General features: G+C 38.7%; 1 protein-coding gene across 5 annotated transcripts in view; it reads right to left on the bottom strand.

The window, feature by feature from the left end:
* The window catches only part of PTPRK (protein tyrosine phosphatase receptor type K), a 413945-nt gene that overhangs the window by 7231 nt on the left and 384711 nt on the right, over window positions 1–22003 (bottom strand). For all 5 annotated transcript variants that reach the window (XM_082758357.1, XM_082758360.1, XM_082758356.1 and 2 more), the window contains 12 exons: window positions 20073–20257; window positions 18256–18343; window positions 17196–17272; window positions 14313–14349; window positions 12681–12778; window positions 11826–11942; window positions 10931–11085; window positions 9708–9843; window positions 7668–7817; window positions 6853–7026; window positions 2516–2647; window positions 2160–2285 (listed from right to left, as the gene is read on the bottom strand). In XM_082758357.1, coding sequence (XP_082614483.1) covers window positions 2160–2285; window positions 2516–2647; window positions 6853–7026; window positions 7668–7817; window positions 9708–9843; window positions 10931–11085; window positions 11826–11942; window positions 12681–12778; window positions 14313–14349; window positions 17196–17272; window positions 18256–18343; window positions 20073–20257 — 1475 coding nt within the window. The remainder of the gene's footprint in view (window positions 1–2159; window positions 2286–2515; window positions 2648–6852; window positions 7027–7667; window positions 7818–9707; window positions 9844–10930; window positions 11086–11825; window positions 11943–12680; window positions 12779–14312; window positions 14350–17195; window positions 17273–18255; window positions 18344–20072; window positions 20258–22003) is intronic.

Genomic DNA, 22003 nt, shown 5'->3' on the forward strand with positions numbered 1-22003 from the left:
TCTGTGATGTTTAGAAATAAGATGTAAAGGCAAAATACACAGGAAACAAAGAGAAGTAGAGGAGTAGAAAATCAAACCACAGTAAAAAAGAAATGGAATAAGTGAAAATAAGAAAGGAACCCCTCCCCCCTCTCTTACTCCCCAAAAAAGGAAATCTCAGCATACAACAAAAAATTGATGTAGTGTAATATTTACCAGTGTGCTCCACACCTCTGCTTCCTGTAGTTTCCAAACAGTGTATGAAGAGCTAAAAATGTTTTTCTTAACTCTGAATATAAGCAAAATAAAGGGTTTGGATAAAATACTAACCACATGCAAACTGATCTCTGTATTTGGAAAAAATCAGTGTGACCAAAATTATGAAGATAAATAATTCTTTATATACACAGTAATCTGTGCCTTGCCCACACCTATTCTTCAACAGCCAACATGTCTTCACTAAGGGCAGATCATGCCTGACAAATCTGGTGGCCTTCTACGATGGGGTTACAGCATTGGTGGATAGGGGAAGAGCAATTGACATCATCTACCTGGACTTGAGCAAAGCATTTGACAGTGTCTTGCACAATATCCTTGTCTCTAAATTGGAGAGACATGGATTTGCTGGATGGACCACTTGGTGGGTAAGGAATTTGCTGGGTGGTTGCACTCAAAGAGTTGCAGTCAGTGATCCAATGTCCAAATGGAGATCAGTGAAAAGTGGTGTTCCTCAAAAGTCAGTATTTGGACTGATGTGGTTTAACATCTTTGTTGGTGACGTGGACAATGGAATTGAGTGCACCTTTGCACCCTCAGCAATTTTGCCAATGACACCAAGCCAAGCTGTGTGGTGCAGTCAATGCAGGGACAGGATGCCATCCAGAAGGACCTGGACAGGCTTGAGAAGTGGGCCTGTGTGAACCTCATGAGGTTCAACAAGGCCAAGTGCAAGGTCTTCCGCCTGGGTTGGAGAAATCCCAAGCACAAATACAGTCTGGGCAGAGGATGGATTGAGAGCAGCCCTGAGGAGAAGGGACGTGGTCCTTCAAGGATGTGGTCAAGCATCGCTCATTTGTGGGAAGTAGAGAGTAATTTCTTTCCTCTGCACTTCCACACAGCTTTTACTTGCCTTTTTTTTTTTTTCCCTTTCCCCCTCCCTTTTCCGCTTTCCCTTTTTTCCCTTTAGTTAAATTGTTGAATTAATAATAATCTTTCCTTAATATAAATTTTTTTCATTTTAATTAAATTATCCTTATCTCAACCCATGAGTTTTTCCTTCCTTTACTTCTTCCCCTCCTCTTCTAAGGAGGGGGAGTGAGAGAGCGGTTGTGATTGAGTTCAGCTGCCTAGCACGGTAAAAAAACCACCACAGGTGGTCACTATCTAATATTAGATGGTGAGCTGCTCAGTATTAGATGAAAGATAAGAAGTAGTAATGATAAGAAGTAGTAGTTAACTAGGCATTGCTGGTTAACCGCATAGACAACTGCATCATGTGCATCTGTAACTCTTTACCTGTATGCAACATTAGTAAGTAATTTATAGAGGTGAGCTAGAGGAGGATACACCTTGGCAAACAGGGCTAGAGAAGATGCTGTGACAGTGTGAAACAATTTGGGACAGCAAAAAGACAAGATGGTGCAATGCATGAAAGAACTGACGAGAAAGCAAGACTGGCATTGGTACTGAAGTCAAGAAAAGGTGACAAATTTAGGTCAAAGCACAGTGATGCAGAGTTCTTTAGAGGAATTTTCATAGTGTTTTCACACTTCACTTTGTAGGGTGTGTGGTTCTTGTATCTCAAACTGAGAAGGCGATGGTGATATAACCACCCTGAGTACTGCATTTTCTGATTCAGGACAGAAAAGGTCATATGAAATGTATGAACTAAATGCCTGTCACCATATATTACTTATGTGGATACCTCTTTCACAGAACACCAAACAGAATCCTTCTCATACGCATCAGGAAGAACATTACAGAACAACTATCACTCACCGTTCTCTCTGCTTAATGTGCAGCTGTAGAAAAGTTCTGGAAGCTAGCATTAGATTGTGATGCTACATTCTTTTCTGGGTGATGTCTTAATAACATTAATATTTGACTATTGTTCAAAATTAAAAACCATAAGAGTCCAGAGAGTGTTAACAACAGTTACATATTGTTATGATAATACTTACTCTTGTTAGATTGCATATCCTGAAAATTCGGTTTATTACATCACAGTCCATTGAACAGGACATGCATTCCACTTGGATGGGACCATACCGCAGAATCCCTTCTTCGGGCCAGTATTGCGGGCAGCCCTGTGCCAGAGCAAAATGGGTACAGTTAAATGTTTAGTTACAATATGAGCATTGCCTTGCTCCACTGCAGACATTGCATCTAGCTTTTTACCAGTATTAATTAGTTGCTGTAAAGCAGAGCCACAGAATAACTGTAAAATAACTGCACTGCTCTACATTTTGATCATGTAATGGATTCAGAGCAATTAAAGTACATGACAGTGTATGGAAAACTCAAGCCCCAAACTAACCTGTGCTAAGTCGACTTCATTTAACATGACAAGAGAAGTACAGCCGTAGTCATACACTAATCTCCAGAAATCTTTCACAGTGTTTGGTAAAGGATGTTGCGTGACAATGAAAGCTGCTGGTTGCCTGTAGCTCTGCAAAGGCAAAGGATTTTATTAGCATTGGTAGAGGAAGTACTTCATAACTTCCACTCAAACGCTGCAACAGAAAAAAAGTATAAATAGAACAAAGCTGTGACATCAATTACAACAGATTTCACTGAAGCTGATGTTAAAAATAACATTGCTGCCTCTAGTAAGAACAAAAAGGCTGCTCTGCTCAGGTCTGCTATCTCCTGTTATGGGCCATGTCTTCCTGCAGTTCAGATGTGCAGATGGAACTGAAGGGGCTCCGCTGGACTCTGCTGAGCTGAAGCTTGGTCCATGCCACTCCAAGCACTGTGCCATGGAGACCCAGCAGAAAACTTGCTCTCTGTTTTGCAAAGATGGTCAGAGAGGACTCAGAAAGTCACCCTGTTTACACCAGGCCACATGTGAGCTTGGAAGCTGACCTGGACACTAAGCTCATCCCCAAGTCCTGTTTCAGTGCCACAACCACAGATCCCATTTTTTTCTTACATGGTTCAGAGTCTTTATTGTTCACTAAGGAGTTTGCCCCAAGAATATCTCAAGCAAACTGTCACAGAAGAACTCCTCAGCGCAGCAGCAAACTAAAACCTTTTAATTCCTCTGCAAGAGAACTCTTCACATTTTGTTTTCCATAGACAGCGCTGCTAGTTTGAAAGAAGACTCCAGCAACAAGAGCCAGAGAGGAGTGAAGCAGAGCATTGCCTTACAGTGTACTAGGACTCAATGTCAAGCTGGTGGCAACTTTTATGGGACTTCAGTACCGACCTTCAGAGTTACTGGGGCTAATTTCCACCAGAAAGCAGAGGCCAAACAGCAAAATACTATTTTCAGAGGATTCCATTTTCTGCATGCTTCATAATACACAAGTGCAAATAGGGCTTTCCAGCCCTGCACAGGTTGCCTCAGATACAAGTGGAGGCAAAGGGGCTATGCCTCTGCAGTACATGAATTACTAGCAGCAAACACAAAAGGAGAGAATAGAAGTTTTTTGCAGATGATATGCAACTACGCACGGAAGAGCTCTGCAGTGAAGGAATACAGATATGAACTGGCAAGGAAGCAACAACAGGTTAATCTGAGAAACAGAGTAAAATGGTGAATACTCTTGTAGGCATATGGGAATTTAAGTGGCCAATTTGAAGATGAAGTACTGGGACTGCTGTTTGCAATGCAGAGATCCCCACATTAAGTGTTTAGCACCTGTGCTAGTAGCACTTGAGCAGTTTTTTACTGAAATAAGTAGATTAAGTTAGTCTAGCACAGAGACCTAGTAGGGTAGCTAAACCACTTCTGGTATATGACCTTGCTTGCTTTCAGATTGACATGAGGGATTGTAATATGCAATGTATTAACATGCCCTCAAAGAGCACAGTGTGAGGCCCAAAAGGAAAAATAAAACTTTTTTTTTTTCTTCTACTTACTGTAAATTGTGAAGATAATAAAACTTTTAGCATCAGTACCCATTTGACAACAGAACAAGGAGGGTGATATTTTTTTTCCTATTGTTTGCTATCTTTTCCTAATGTGTGAAGCACATTGAAGGAGCAGAATGGACACACAGCCTGTGTCCTACTTCCTCAGTTTGCCCAAGAAGCAAATTGTGAACATCACCTGTCAATTCTTCCCTTATATTTTTAAGAAATAAAACATGTACTAGAGGATGTTTTTCTAGCCCTTTTCCCCATCATTTCTGGTCTTTCCTGAGACAAGAGAACATACTGAGATTAAGATTAAGACCACGTTTTTAAAAAGAGCAGGCAGAATACTTGCTATCACTCTGGGAAGCAGACAACTTTTTGTGGGAACATAGGGACAAGTAAATGTGGAAAGTTTTTGTTTCTGTTTTGCTAGGAAAGTCTCCTTTCCTTTCCCAATGCAGTGGGGTTCCCCTTTCCAAATGAATCAGCATTAAAAGTCAGAAGAAAAAAGAGCATGAAAAAAATTCTATTATCCAAAGTTTTAACCCTGTTCTCAAAACCTTGTTATATGTCTTCATTGTAATGTGCTGCTTTTCAGCATTTTTTTTTCCCTTTAGTACTATCTTTTCTGTCTGTCCTTAACTTGCTTCTGATTGCTCATCCATTATTACATTGCTTGGTTTCTATCTCTGCCTGCCATATACTGGTACACACTCAGATTCCTCCTGCCACACAGCCTTTCTGTCTGCATTGTCCTCTTTTCTCCCCAGATCACACAGCTGTGTTCATTGGTCCCTATCACATCAATTTTATCCAGGTGTTTAATGTAATTTTAACTGCAATTCTAAACAATTTTGGTTACTACCAAAATCCTACTCACTACTCAAATTCATCCATTCAGCCCCTATGACTCTCTAATGGATTGGTCTCACAAATGCTAGTCCTCTATTATTCTAGCACAATAGCTAATTGTGAGATTATGAACTGTATCTTGCTAGCAGATAAATGCTTCCTGCACTAGCTCAGGCAGAGCTCCAGGACAAATACCACTCAGTCCTGATAATTTTTGTTGCTATTTACCATTTTATTTCAGCATCTTTTCTTCATACCACAGTTTCTGACTAATTCATTTTTGAGAAAGTGAGATGCTCTGAAAACCAGGCCACTTATTTATGTATTTACTGTAAAAGTGTCTTTAGGCCCCTAACTTTGGAAATGCTATGGCAGACACAGGCAGGTATCTGACAGCACATGTGCTGAACTATTTTATCTACCAGACACTGTAAGCAGCTTCACCTCCATTCATCCCATCAATTAGCCTTTTCCCCAATGGTACTTCTGTTGTTCAAGCTCCAAAGATTTTTAAAGATCTGCAACTGCAAATACAAACAATAAAACACTACCCTATCCCCAAACATGCCAAAGAAACATTTTGTTCTTCTTCCTCTTTGCATAAGAAACAATGTGACCAGCAGGGCTAGGGAGGTGATCGTCCCCCTGTACTCGGCTCTGGTGAGGCCGCACCTCGAGTACTGTGTTCAGTTTTGGGCCCCTCGCTACAAGAAGGACATCGAGGTGCTTGAGCGGGTCCAGAGAAGGGCAACCAAGATGGTGAGGGGCCTGGAGAACAAGTCCTACGAGGAGCGGCTGAGGGAGCTGGGCTTGTTCAGCCTGGAGAAAAGGAGGCTCAGGGGCGACCTTATTGCTCTCTACAGATACCTTAAAGGAGGCTGTAGAGAGGTGGGGGTTGGTCTGTTCTCCCACGTGCCTGGTGACAGGACGAGGGGGAATGGGCTAAAGTTGTGCCAGGGGAGTTTTAGGTTGGATCTTAGGAAGAACTTCTTTATCGAAAGGGTTGTTAGACATTGGAACAGGCTGCCCAGGGAAGTGGTGGAGTCACCATCCCTGTAAGTCTTTAAAAGATGTTTAGATGTAGAGCTTAGGGATATGGTTTAGTGGGGACTGTTAGTGTTAGGTCAGAGGTTGGACTCGATGATCTTGAGGTCTCTTCCAACCTAGAAACTCTGTGATTCTCTGTCTCTCCTGCTCCAACGTACACAGCCTTTCTCATAAACTAGTGATAGTAACTCCATGCTTTTTTTTCCAAATAAGGTTAACAAAGCTGTTGAAGGGTCTAGAGAAAAGTCTTATGAGGAATAGCTGAGGGAGCTGGGGTTGTTCACTTTGGAGAAAAGACGGCTCGGGGGGACCTTATTGTACTTTACAATTACCTTAAAGGAGGTTGTAGCAAGGTGGGGATCAGGTTCTTCTCCCAATCACTAAGTGATAAGACAAGGGGATATGGCATTCAAGAATCATGTAGATATAGTCTTCAAGAAGCATGTCGATGTAGAACTTAGTAGCATGGTTTAGTGGTGGACTTGTCAGTACTAGGTTAAAGGTTGGATTAGAAGACCTTAGAGGTCTTTTCCAATCTGAATGACTCTATGATTCTGTGCTCAGGTAGGTAATATTTACTTGCAGACAAACAGCAGATATTTTATATGCTGCTGGGATCAGGAGGGCTGGAGAATAGAGCTTTATGTAATGTTCTTGAAAAGGAGAGCTTTCCAGTTGGTCTCATAAGGGTGCAAACAACTAATTATAACAAAACTTCTGAACCAGCAACACAAACTGGTGGGGTTTCCTACCCGTGCCCCCACCTTTCTTTGTTAGCACTGTTTCACTGGGCACTATAGTATGAAAAAATTACCCTTTCTTAAACCAGCATTTTCTCTCATATTATAAAGCTTTTCATGGCACACTACACAGACAAGGGAGATAGTCTCTTACGTCCATAAGAGCAGCATTGATATAGTTGCTGCTCTCCCCATCAATAGTGATTAAGAAAGGCAGACATCTGTCAGGTGGCAGCATATCCATGAAGCGGTTCTTGTCATGGTTCCTTGGCAAGCAGGCTATACTGCAGTCCTCGGCTTGCAGGCGAGGGGTGACAGAATTCAGGGTCTAAGGGAGAGAGGACACTGGCTTTAGCACGTTGACCTGACAGACTTCACTCTCAAGACTGCAGACTCTCAAGAGTCTCTAAGTTATTAATTTAAAATATTGTAATGTGGGAAAACATGAGGCATTAGCAAACAGACATTGGACATTAGCAAATAAATAAACAAATCCTATTTGTCTGATGGGTGCAAAGTTACATTAGCAAATAAGAGATCCTATTTGTTTGATGCTTGTGTTGGAGCTTTTGGAGGGCATTAAACTGCAGGTGTAACAGGTGTTTCACATATCATCGAACAACTTCCACATGACACCATCCCCTCCAAAAGGAATAAAACAAAGAGGATCCTTTGGAGCCCAAACAAGCTATGCCTTAGCTGTGCCAATGCAAGCTAACGCTCTCTTTGGTTCCTAACCAGTGCTCTTTATTCCAGACAAGTACTTACTGAAATTTTATTTAAAGAGGGGTATTTCATATTTAAAACTTCACAAAGCACAAAAAGGTGTTTTTTATTTTGTGGAATACCAGTAAGGGACAAAATACTATAAATGTGATAAAAAACACCTTTCAATTAAAATAAAATAAATATCCATACACACACACACAAAATATTGTCACATGAAGAGTTAGTAGGAACTGCAAATACCTGAAACTCATCTTTGAGATGTGAAGAGTTTGTCTGAGAGTCTATCCTAATCATATCAAAATAAGCAGCTTTGAATTCGCAGACAGGAATGGCAGTTTCCCCACACAGGCAAGCTTCTAGAATGGCATCATGAATAAAGATGTACTGCTCCTACCAAATTAGGCAAAGAAACAAAAATTATTGTCATTGAAAAGCAACCAATCTTTCCTTCCTTTAGGAAAAACGGATCTTCTGCATACTGTAAAACTCAGTCAAGGTAGTGCCTGTCCATCAATACATTAAAAATTGCTTTAGTACAAACACACGCTTGTCATAATTCGGATGCACTTAACAAGGATGTTTTCTTCAGAACCAGTTTATCATCAGTTAAGTTTATCATAAGTTAAACGCAGACATAGCAACTGGGGGAGGGGGAGAGCAGAGTGTCAATTTTCTTGTGGTGCTTGTGGGTTTCTGTATGTATGCCACTGACTTGCTGGCTTTACTTTTTTTTTTTTTTTTCATTTTTCTTTTCTTCCCGGAAAAAGCTTTCAGTCTTGTGACACAAGCAGAAAGTGTAAATTGCTTCAAGAACTACCTGTGATTAGCAAGCTGATTCTCCTTGTGTGTGTATGCAAGCTAGTACACCCATTGCCTAGTAGTTAGGCAAGTCATAAACATATCTCAATAGGAACAGTGTTTCTTTCCATTATTATTTTTTTTCTGTCTTTCTTGAGAAATCCTGAGTCCTAGACAACTGCATTCCTATTTCAGTCAGGCTTTCTATCAATTTTTACACAGCACTTACAGTATTTATTCACCTCTAAAGTTACTAATAGACATAAATCATGTCTATACAGCAAGGTGTGTGAAGTGATCCAGCTTTACCTAGGTCCTGTGGATAGCAATGAGGCTATCCAGCACAAACTTTAACATGTGCCTATAACAAGAGCACGTATCCAGAGACAACAGCTGTATTCTTGCTGTACAGCTTGTGCTGCCTTATGCATATCACTATGGAGGCATTGCTGTCACTATTGTCTAGATGACCATCACAAGAACCTGCTGCAACTCCATTATGCAGCTCCAGTTAGCTGAATAAGTATGAATCTCAGAGAAAAGATGAGAGGTAAAAGGCAAAAGGGAGAGGAAGAGTAAGGAAGGGTAGTAAGGCTGTTAATTCACATTCAACAGCTGATTAAACTAGGATGGTTGAAGTAGTCAGACTGAAACAGTTCACTCCACACACTTTCCAAAGATTAATGGTCCTGTAGCAGGATTAGTTGATCAGGAACATTTATTCATTCCATAACAGCCATGCCTTGCAGCACAGAACAAAGACTGCAGTGAACTACACTGATATGCATAGCTGCCAATTGCAGAGAATTGCACATAGTCACATTCAACATTACAGGTGAAATAACTTCTCAGGGAGATGTCTGCATGAAGGACAGTGAGATGGTGAACTAGTTCAGAAAACTGGGCTTAATACAGATCAATAAACCAAGTTTCTGTGGCAGCTCAGTGATAATCAGGTGGTAGAATGGGAGCTATGACACTATGGCAATGTTTTTTCTGGGGGGCTGCTGAAGGCATAATGGAATACAAGAGGGGCAGAATAGGAAAAAAAGGCTTGGGTTAACAAAGCAAATAAAAGACGAGTTGAAAAGGGAGGATGAAATGTATACAAAGGTCCAGAGGTAAGCCAATTTATGGATAAAGGGAGTAGAGACAGTCCAAAAACGGTGGTAACCAGCTTCAGTTTGGGATTCCTGGAATTACTGTTAGTGGAGCTTGGGAAAGAAGTGACAGACAGACCTACTGTAGGACTAACAGTCCTCTCTGCTTTCCTTTTGTTACAAAGCTAGGTGGGCACTCACTTGTACGAAGACAGAAAGAGCTGGCAGGTTTGTTGTACAACCCTGGCTCTGGGCACTGTTTGTACTGAGTATTGCCTCCCAAAGGAGATAATAACCCCTCAGCACTGTCTGCTCTTTGCCAAATAACAGTGAAATTCTGACCAAGCACGTTTCAGAAAGCTTTGAAGGAAAACTGCCGTACCTCTGTCTGTACCATGTTGATGCGACGGGACCGTAAGGCTTTCACACAGTTGTAGATATCCACAACTCCTTCTCTTTCTGCCATATCTAACATGATATCGATCACAATATAACAACCTGTGCGTCCAGCACCAGCACTAAAAGGATCAGTAAATACTGTTAGGAATAGTCCCATTAAAACAACTACAAACCCATTACTGAGAGTATTTTTACAAAGCCATTCAGTTCTTCTTCATCACAACCACTATCTAATATTTATCTTCTCTCCTTCTCTTCATAATGTCTTCTAAAACTTTTGATGTGCCCAAAATAACCATTTCCCATTAGATTTGATTCACTACACAACATCAAAAAAAAAAATTTTTTTTAAATCTGTTTTTCTCCTTTTATCACCTAGATCAGTACTTTAAGTAAAAAAATAAAATAAGTTAATTAAACTTAAATCTGGAAAATAATTAAGATGTACTTCAAAAATATGACAGATCTTGTCCCTATTAATAAGACTAGGGATGATTTCTAAGTGATACATTACAGTAAGAAATTAAAATGTCCATTTTATCAGCTAAACACTAAACTGGCTTAGGCAGCACGCTATCCAGAATACTCCTGCTTGATTTGTTTTTACATCAGCACAGAGAATTTTGCACAGTGAATTTTAAAATCTGTAAAGGGATAGTAACTGTCTATAGAATGTAATTAAACATTTCACAGCAGTGAAAGGAAATTCTGTTTGTGAAAGGACTATGTCCCAACAACATAAACCTTGCAAAACTTGCACAGGAAACAACACTGCGTGTCTGTTGCCACTAACCTCATTCCATCTTCATTCATATACTTGTTTACTTAGATGTAAATTAATAATCTGTTCAGACACTTTATACAACACCAAGCTATCAAAGCAGCTGTATCTACACTTCTCGAATGCTGTCACAAAATTTTTGTAGGCTACCTAAAAAGATAGCCTGGAGTTTAATATGCTTTAGTTGGTGCAGTTCTTTAGAAAGAAGATGTCTAGTTAGTCTATTTAGGAAAGCAGTATTAGTATCTGTTTATTTCCAAAACCTGCTTTAGACAGCCAAATCCTACTGTAGTGTGAATTCAGGCAATTCAAAAAGAAAACAACAAAATCAAAAATATTTCAAAATGATGAATGCTTCACAAGAGACTATTGTAAATGATCATATACATATGTGGAAAAAATCAATCTACTGCATTTTTACACACCTGCAATGGACGACAATAGGTCCTGCACTAGGAGGGTTAGATAATTTGACTCTCCTTATAAATGAAAGCAGGCCTGTGGCATTGTAAGGAACTCCATGATCTGGCCAGCCAGTGAAATGAAACTGTTTAACTTCACGGATTTCATTGTAGCCTCTCTGTAATACAAAGGCAAAAAAAGGTTATGAATTTCAAAGTATTTCATTGACAAGATATCCTCTGACTCAAATAATGGATACCACTGATAGAATCTACATGCCATTTTCATTATTTCACCAATTATTTAAAGCAAAGAACATACAAAGTGTAAAGGCGTTATTGTATTTTAATTTCCATTTTGAAGTTAATCATTCTTACTTTTGCTACTACAGTATGCTAGTTTTTGCCTCATTAAGTATTTTTTATATACATAGATGCATTTTGCATTAATTTTCAGAAGTTTTGCTAATTAAGACAATGACCTGCAACATACACAGGGAAGTAAAAGGACGTATCAGAAGACCACAGTTGTATCACATATCTTGCATTTACAGAGTTTGTTCTTTGATTAAGTGAGATTGGCTCAGCTGCATTCAGGGCAGAGTGAATGGAGATGAATGACAGGCAGGATTCAAAACCAAGTACTTGAGCTCAGCTCAGAAATTTGGCTACAGAGAAAAGGTGAATGTGACAGAGGGGAGGGTAGCAGTCAACGTTTCTGGCAAATCTAAATCACAGTGTGGCATGCATGTTTGGATAGCCCTGATGCAACACATTACACCCGCAGTGAGATATGGCTGCTCACACTGTGGGCCTGTTAACCACACAGAGGGACTTCATATCCCACAGGAACATGTGCAAGCATACTCCTTGCTACCAGGGAACAATATTTTGCTGAGCCCTTTCAAAATGTGCTCACCCTTCCAAGAGTGAAGGTCCTGACGACGTACTCTGCCAGGGGCTCCACCTCTACACAAGTCACTTTGAAGTCACCATAAACTTCAGTGTCGTCAGGCCAATACTTGTAACACTTGACCTAAATACAAAATGAGGATGTATTTTACACCCAAGAAAAAAATAAAAGCTTGAGGATACATTACTGCACATACTGCATTACCTCACACATTTCCAAAATGAAACTGTACTCACATAACTTGTCATGGATAACGGTTCTGTTGAGTAAAGCACTAGCTGCAAGGAGTTTACACTGCTTTACGTGGCTGTAGTTAGATATCAAATTCATTTCTAAAATGATCTTTTTATTATTTATTTTAGTGCTGAGTTATGCAACACATTTTCACTTTATGTTTAACTGGGATGCATTTCATATCAGTAATCAAACTGTTGCAAGTAATCCCAGATGCTTTATATTACTCCCTGAGGAAAGTGTTACTGCTAAACTGTAAATTGCTGGTTTCTAGTCACTGATATAGAAGTACGTTTTCTCAGCAGTATACTTAGCTGTGTTCATTTGAGTGACCTAATATAGAAATCTGTTTTGCAAAAAAACAAATTTTGGATTCAGACGATTTTTCACTAAGTGAACCCAGCATAGCTTCATTTATCTGTGGTGGCTCTTCGGAAGTTAGCTTTGTTTTAATGCAATACCGTAACCTGCAACAACATGTGGACTATCAACCTGACCCCTTCCTCTGTTCTCTGGATGCAAGGTGGTCCTTCACAAGACTCATCTACATTCTGCTAGTGGTATGTTTTGTCAGCAAGTTTTTCTTGAGGCTTGCAGCATTAAAAGAAAAGTGAAACAAAAACTTACTCTTCCAACTTCCACTAAATTCGTGACCATCACAACACAAGCTGATTGCTCCTGCCATATCATTCTCCAGAAATCATACACAGTCTCATGAACTGGACCTGTAAGAAAAATGCCAGATACAACTGTGTAACAAAACAACAGACAAAGCAAACACTAAAAATAAAATCCATAACTTTACAGAACTGACACATACAAATGCACTTGTTCAAAGATGAAAGCTTCATGAAACCACATCATCACACCTGTTTCTAGACTACATTGTTATTTCTAACCAGTGCTGAATCTCCTCAGTTTAACTGAATTACCACTTGAAAGAAATGAAGCACTGGAAGTGCCTTGAAAACTACAAGGACACAGTAACGTGCAACTACATCTACACTAGGTTTGCTTTACATGAACTAAATAATGTGTTAAGTGTGAATTTCTTTGTGATGTTCACCAAGGTGCTGGTGATACCAGTGGTGAGGCTGGTGGCACAGACCTCGTGCACTACCATCTTGCTCCCAGGAAAGCACACAGCCATGAGCAGATGCTGAAGCACAAACTTCCCACTGAAGGGCATTTAAACTAATTTAAGTACTTTTCCATGAAGCGAACAAGGAGCACTTATTTAAGGTATGCTCCTGCTCTGCTGCAGAGATGAGACATATTCAGTTGAGGGGCAGTAGCTTTTACCCTGTTACATCTCGGAAACAGCTCCCTGACCACAATGCGGTAGTACTGTATGTTTACTGTGCATGATATACATCTGAGGGCTCAAGAATGATCCTTCATGCGCCAGATCAGAGGCTGCACACTAAGGCAGCAACATAAGTGTATCCTGTACACACTACAATGTGCAGACATTTAGTAAAATAGAAGTAAAATACAAATGTAGTAAAATACAACTGCCATAGAGATTCCAGTTAAAACCGCATTTATACAAAAATAAAAAACTGTGGACAGAAATTTAAAAAACCTGCTTTAAAACAAGTGTTTAGTTTGCCCATTTTTGTGTTCATGTACAATCAAGCAAGAGCATGAATAATGGGTTATTTCCAGCCAGCTATCTGATTGTACTCACAGATCAAATAATGACACACCTAAATCTAATTATTTTTATTTTAATTCATAGACTATGATTTCCTTCATTTCTTCTCATTTCTTTCTACAAAGAGGCTTTGTCCCTCTTTGGCCTTACTTCACCCAGATTTAGTGAGACAGCGTTTAATTTATCATTATTATCTTCACCATCTCCATCATGGACAAAATCCTTAACAGTAAAATAATATATTGCAAAATGGGAAGAAAAAAAGTCCCCGAGGCAGGTTGAAACTGTTCTCTTCTCTGTCCACATGCCTCTTTTCTCTATTCATCTTCATAAATGGAAATCATGGTAGTAGCTAGTGACTTTATTAGCTGAATTTAGCACTTAAAGAGTTGCTCAATATCTAATTAACATGACAAATTAGTGAAATTTGTGCATTTATTCACATTCCAACTGAGCAATACTATGTTCATTTACCATAACACAAAAAGACAACTCACAATATTGGATATACTTTATTTTCATCTACTTTCATTCTAGCAAAATTCTGCTGGACATTGCAAAGAGCATTTATTAGGTTTGATTAATAGCAGCCATATCCTTACCTTGGGTTGCAATGTAGTGACTTGGTCTCTGATATCCCTAAAACAGCAATACAAGTTAGTCTGAGTATCATATTACTAAGAGGGAGGGGAAAACAAAAGCATAATGTACAACAGAATTCTTATGTCTAGACAACCTTTTCAGAAAAGACCAATATTTAAGAGCAGCATGAAGCTCAAAACCTAAAAAAACCTGTTAATGCTGAAAAGGTTTGAATGACAACAAATAAAATGAAAATAACAACATCCGACTTAAACAGACACCATAGTATACCAGAAAGGAGAATTTTAGACAGGTCCCTTGGGCCTAAAATCTCATCCTCCCTCGGCATTATCTTCCTAGCTGAGTAAAATGGAGCATTTGTTTAAAATTTAGTAAAAATTGTCTTTGCCACCAGATTATCTCAATATTCAATCAGTGCTCCCAACAATTTCAACAGGAAAAAAAAATAAAAAATACACATCTTTTGCCTTCTTACAAAATAGAAAATTATTGCAATGCATGTGCACAAAATCAAGGCCTTACTGCAAGGGAATCATCTGCAAAATATTTTGCGCTACTGCACAAAGTGTGCATGTACTACACTGCACATGATACACATGAGTATATACACATACATATATATATAGAGAGAGAGGTAAATAGACAACCCTACACAACCAGGTTTCCACTTATCTGGGTATATGCCAACTCTAGCTGTACCACACAGCATTAAACAGCAAATGTCTGCATAGAAACTAAAAGACAAATGGATTCACCTCTTGAGGAAGTCATTGAGAATGTATTTTGACCAATACTAGCAACAATAGCTACAAAGAGGAAGAAAATATATATTGCTGGTGAGAAGACAATACGAAGTTTCACAATGTGCAAATGTGAAAGGACCAATTATTTCATAGAATGGCTTGGGTTGGAAAGGACCTCAAAGATCATGTAGTTCCAACCCCCTGCCATAAGCAGGGAATCCACACATTAGATCAGGTTGCTGCTCAGGGCCTCATCTAACCTGGTCTTGAACACCTCCAGGGACAGGGCATCCAGAGCCTCTCTGGGCAACTTATTCCAGTGGTTACCACCCTCTGAGTGAAGAATTTCCTCCTGACCTCTAAACTGTATCTCCCCTCTTTTAGTTTAAAACCATTACCTGTTGTCCCCTTTTTGTTAAGGTACAGTTTTATTAAGCCACTTGAATCAAGTACTGCATTACAGGAGATCAGGCTCAGGAGCCCTTGGATTCCCAGTACTCAATTCTTGCTACTAAACTGAAGGATTTCATTGTACCCAAGGAGTTTATATCCTTTCCCATGGACTACTTCATTATCCTGTCTAGACAGAGAACACCTTCCTCTTGGGTTTATGAAAAGACTTCTGAGTATCCTACTCTTGACTTCAGATGAGATGAAGGCTGCATCAAAGTACTAAAAAAAATTCTAACGGAGTCCTTGATATTAAGCCCCAGCTTCAAATTATTGAAGTGGAATCTGTGTTACCCTCCTTTGCACTTGATAATGCTTTCCAGAAGAAGGTAAAAGTGTCACTTTAAAATTGCAGAGTGCCAGTTCTAACTTGTTGCCTTCCTGTCTGGTTATAATGAGATCTTATTTACTTCCAAATAAGAAAAAAAAAAAATCCTCAAGGAACTGGAATTACTACATATCTGTGAGAATTTATCTGTTTAAAGCCCCAGGCAAAATATCATGGGCCTAACACTTCAGAGATTGCCATATAAAAATATATAAAAATATCAAAATAAAAAAACAGCTATATACCTGGAGCTAAAGCCTTATACCCTGGAGAGTCTAGATAATTTATCAACTAACAGAGGATGGAAAAAATTAGTAAGGTGCAATTATAAAGGAAAATAACCAAAACTGTGTATTCTAAAAACACTTGTACTACCCACTCCAGTATCCTTTGAATTATTATGAATACCGCAATTCTTTAATTACTCAAGTGTTAAAGTTTTATTTTGTAAATCAAAAAACATGGCAGAAATTGTTCAAATTTCCTATTCATATCAGTTTCTTTTTAATTTACATTTTAATAAAAGTATGGAATTTTAAACTTGAGACATTTTCTGAAGAAGTGAGGAGATTACTGCATTAAAATACGCATGTATATATGTATGTTTGTGTATATACTTTGTAATACCTAAAGTAGCACCTTAAGAAAAATATCAGCTAAATATTCAGTTTGACTAAATTGTTGTTAAAAACAAACAAACACAACACAAGAGGCCATAATTCCTCCCTTTTTGGCAAACAGATCTACTGCCAAACATCTACTTCACAGGTACATTTTTAAATTACTACAGAACAGCATACTATCCACCTTCTCACATATAAATGAGGAAGGGAAAAGAAAAACTAGTAGCCAAAATCATCATCATTAAAATGAACAAACAAAAAAGTGAACACCAAATTTTCTTTAACTGACAGATTCACCTGACTTATCTAAAAATATTCAGAGCTACATTAAAAGTCTGAATTAACTTTTCAAAATACGTACAAAAAATATTCACACAAAAGGAAATTTTTTAAATAAACAGATGAGATAAATTAGATGAGGCATGCATAGTTATCTCATGATAAAATAGAAGAGCAAACTAATTAATAACAATATTTATATTAAATATTTACAATAGGATGCTGTTATTCACATATAGTGGTACTTACATCCCTGTACAGCCAAATCTACAGCCCAAACCAAAGTCAGATGTGAAAGAAAGCACAACAATGTCAGTGAGTACTAGGACGTAGAACAAGGAAAGTGTACATTTTGTTCTTAATAAAATAAAGCTTTCAATAAATTTGTAGGCATAACATGCAAAAGTTTCACATAGAGAAGCTAGCAAATTGAGAGAGAAAGCTGTGCAGTCCACTCACATCTATGTAGTTGGCATTAATGTAATCTGAAGATGGATCATCTTCAACAGGCTGCAAAATCACCCTGGAGTGGTCATCTGTAAAAACCAAGTGGTTATGGTGCCTTTTTGAAGTGTGATTTTAAAGCAAAATATTATGGAGAACCCTCTAGAAAACCAAAATCAGCTGGCATAAGAACCTTACAATTTACAACCCTTAAATGTAAGTGTTTACACAGAATTACAAAGAGTCATTTTCTCTGAGGTCTCCAATTACTTCAAAAACATTCATTAAACTTCATTAACTGTAGCTGAAAGGTATCCCAGTGTAACATGGTGAAAAGACACAAAGAATCAAAGTTACTTGCTCAAAGTCCCTTTCAAAATCAGCTCCACTGATGAACATCTAGAAATCCAAAAATAATGATTACTGTTTCCTTACTTCCAGCCCCAGCCCGTTCAAGTTCATACTGACATGTTAAAGAAAATAAGGAAGTCACAAAGTAGCTGTTAGCAACACACTTTTGATTTGATGAAGGTAACTCTACCAGTTCAGGGACCTCTCCAATAGCTTCATTCCCATGCAATTGTAAAACAATACCAAATTTCATTACCTCAGAGGGTGAATCTAAACTATTGAAACTTTATGCCTAAAGACAAGAGACGGAACTTTCTGATATTAATCACATCTTTTATTCATCAGCTTTAAACTACTGCAGTTCAGACATACCAACTACAAACCACATAAAACAGAAAAGTTTTGAAGCTGTCAGAATTACTTGAAATAAATTATAACTGAAGAAAACTACTGCGGAATTAACAAACAGATGACTGCTAGCTTGTCGCTATTATATGCTTACCACAGCTTCTACAACAGGGACGCATATGTGAAATTCAGCCTGAGTTATAAAAGAACGAAAGTTGAACTGTGAAGGATAAAAATCCTGGAAAAGGCACTGCCATCCTTCTCCGGTTGGGGTATTATGCAGGTACGCCACTGGAGACTTTTTAAGCAAGAGAGAGCACAGCACAGGTAGTACACAGCTATGTCTAGCACTAAAACCACGCACACTGATACTCACATGCTATAATGTTTCCATAGCGGTTCTTTGTTCTGTTTTGATCCTTCTTAGCGACATCCCAAGAAGCTGACTGCCCCTCAAAGAAACTCTATAAATAAAAATGTTCCGAAAGAAAACATTCCGACCATTAATTTATTTCCAAAACTAACAGTTTAAAAGAACTTCTCTACCATAAAGTAAGCTCAGCTTTGCTCGTCTGCTCTGGTCACCCAGACGGCACCATGGTACAGAAATACATCTAGGGAGGCAGGGAGGCTCTCTCTCCCTTTGACTTTTATGGATCAATGGGCAAGTCATTGAGGGACTCCAGATTTCAAATCCTGGAATAGCTGGGAGGCTAAACATGCACAGACCCCCTTGTTATGGATGAACAACTGCAAGTTGAGATAACACAGGTAGATTGATCACCCTTCTTACAAGACACCATAATATATAGCCTCAGTTCAACAGCATTACATTACTTTTCTCACATTGCTTAGCACAGTGTTTTGTCTTCCTACAGAGACTTTGGAAGCCTCCTCTGCCAATGTTTAGTGGTCGTGTTGCTTTTACTCATGTCCCTCCCTCTAACCACTAGCAAAATTATTTTGTATTTTCGAACTCTTCTTAAAAGTCTGATCTCTCAGTAGTGATAGACGAAGCTTTTGTTCTTCCTTGGGTTTTTCTTCATTGCCTGTAGGTATTTTACAGCTGTTGCAGGTCTATACTATTCCTTCCTTCCAGATGTTCTTTTATCCTGAGCGGGACAAGTTAGCTCCAGGAAGTATAGAGCAGCTACGGAAACAAAACTTTAACGCACACGCAGAAGCCCAAGCCAAAGCAAAGATGTTATGCATAGCAATAGAGACAGTAGTAAGCAGGACAACACCCGATATAGGATCAGGGACAACCCTCCCCCCAGCAGTCCTTGACACTGAAGGTAAGCAGAGTGTAACGAAGTGTATTTAAGTAAAAGAGAGGAAAAGAGAAAAATATTCTTTTAAAAATCACATATTTATTTATTCCAGTTCTTATGTTACAGTAGAGACAGCTGCAGAAAGGAGAGAAGGTTGAAAACTGAGTCAGAAGAGATTACTTACTCATAGAAAACTCATTTTAAACCTAGCTGTATTGCATGCAACCTTGGCAGTATCATTCCCATCTTTACTGTATGCACTGCCTGATATTCTAATTCCAAAGAATCAGAAACAGATTCACCGATCAGAAGTAAAATGCATCTGTACTCATCTACCTCCAGTGCTGGGAATTTTTGGTTTATCTTTGCTCAGGCAGGTCTAATTAGAAATTCAGGAAGTTTCTACCCTTGGCACTTCTTTACTGCTTCTCAGCTGGAGTTTAGCCCCAGTATTGCCCTACTGAGATGCCACAATAGAGTGCTTCCAGTCTGTGCTTCTGGCAAAACCAGCCAGGCTAAATCATTACTTTAACCTGATCCAGGAGATCTGCATGGAAGACGGCTAGGAAAACTCACATAACTAATTACAGCATTTCAACTAAGAAGCAGTGACAGAGGGGTGGAAATTCTTACAATATGTCAAAAAGATTCATCTGGGCTTGTCTTCTCATGCCCTGTAGAATACATACAGTATTTTTTCCAGGCACTTGTAATGACTCAAACCGTTGGACTCCACTTACTATTTCATCTTTGGGTTAGATACCAAGGAATCTTAGGCCTGTTTATCTTTATTTTTTTTTCCACTTAATCCCATTACATTTAGTTGCACCCTTTTGTAATGCAATGTAAACAAAAGGCTGCAGCTTTCAAAGGGATTTTTGCTAGCAAAATATTTTGCAAGTTAAACCACCAAAGATCTCACCTCATACTCCTCTTTAAATCCATAGCTGTCAGAGGTCTTCATCAGGTTAATATGCTGCAGTAAGTCAGCCACTCTGATGGCAGGGTGCAGCTGCCCAGTCTGATACGGGGACTCTGTGCCTTCACACAGATAACGAGGAACATCCAGGAGGCGACTGGACTCTGCTGTTGCGCTATGATTTTCATCTGCGTTCACAAGAAAGCAATGCATTAGGTACCCATGGGGCAATAACACCTGCTGCTATAAATATCAAGATCTATTTTCAGTCTCTTCCTTCAAAAACATGTCTAATTTCCGCGAATGCGAAGTACTTACTCCCCAGTACATAAATCCTGGGAAGTACATAAAATAATTTAACTGCAAACACATACAAAAGTTGGCTATTCTTCATTCTGCAATAGAGATGCCTGAAGGGCATTTTATTTGGAGCTACAAAACTTTATGACATTCATGTTCTTGGGAACTCCAGCCTCGATCACCAAAAGTAACTTTTTTAATGACTAATATGTATCATTGAAAATACTACACCTTAAAGAATAAATTAGAATAACTCTGTAGTGGTATCAGCACATCATTTGTCTAAAGCCATCAAACAGTAAATTGAGATCCAACTAAAAAACTGAAGCAATTTTGTTACAGCTTCAGAACATCAGCTCCATCTGGGAAGAAGAATCAACACTTCAGAGTGGTCATTTTAACTCAGATATTTTAGTAGAGAAATAAAACTGGGGGTATGTTGATTTGAGCTGCAATTTTTACTCTGTATAAACAGTCTCCTTCATCGTCCTGTGTTTCTTTTATCAAAACCAAACACCAAAACTTGAGGAAATGATGACATTTAGTCAGTCTCTTCTGTGAAACATTTTTTTTTTTTAAATTAGCAATCAGCAATGTAGGTGAATTTAGAGAAGAAGAAAAATTGTAGTTGAAACCTTTAGGAGTGTAGCAACAGAAACGAGCAGTGGATACCTGACCACTCGCATATTTCTTTGCAATCAGTCTACCATTTCCCTTGCAAAGGATTCAGGAATTAAAACTCCAGGAAGAAAAAAAAAAACAAAAAAAAAGAGGGGAGAGATGGATGGACTCCCCAAGGGAGATTCTGCCAGTGCAAAACCTGTTAATGCCTTCCAAAATGAGATCTCCTAGTAAGAAACCCGATTCTTTGAACTGTCACACAAGTTGCTAATTTCAGTACATTTATGCCTCACTAAACTGCTCAATAATGTGAGTGACACACAGCAGTCACTCTTTATTGTAGTGTCACACATATTAGATGATACACATTTCAAACCACCTCAGGATTTTCAGTTTCCCCCATTCCTTGATGTATACTTACCAGTAATAGGCACTTTAACCCATTGAAGCAGCAAAAAAACAATGAGTGAACAGAACATAAGAAATTTATTTCAGGACAATATTAGAAAATGACTAAAAGAAGATGGCATTAAAAGTTGTTAAAGCTTCACAACAGGCAACAATGAAAGCAGTTTTAAAAATACAAGGGCCATATTATGCTATCAGTATAGCAATAGGGACTTGAGAAAAGCAAAATTGTCACACTAACTCTGTGCTAATGTACAAAGAATGGAGTGTGGCATTAATAAGATACACATGAAGAAAAAGACATCTAGTACAGCTACAGAATGAAAACAGCTTCACACAAAATAAAATTTTCTATAATTTAGAGTCCATACAATTTTGCTCATCTCTAAATAAAGCAGAGGAAAACTGTGTTGTGATGCTGGGCCAAGTAAGTTATGTGGAGAAGAAGCATGCCAAGTGATCTTAGCTACCCCAACCCCTTCTACATGGTGTGCCCAGAAGCTTGTCTACCTCTTTTCACTGTTTCAGTCCCTGTAATGAATAATATTACCTCTTCCAACAAGCATTGCTTTGCTTGTAGCAGGAGACTCTCATGCCCAAAACAC

Source organism: Aythya marila (genome assembly GCF_965140915.1).
Source record: "Aythya marila genome assembly, chromosome: 3".
NCBI classification, from domain to species: Eukaryota; Metazoa; Chordata; class Aves; order Anseriformes; family Anatidae; genus Aythya; species Aythya marila.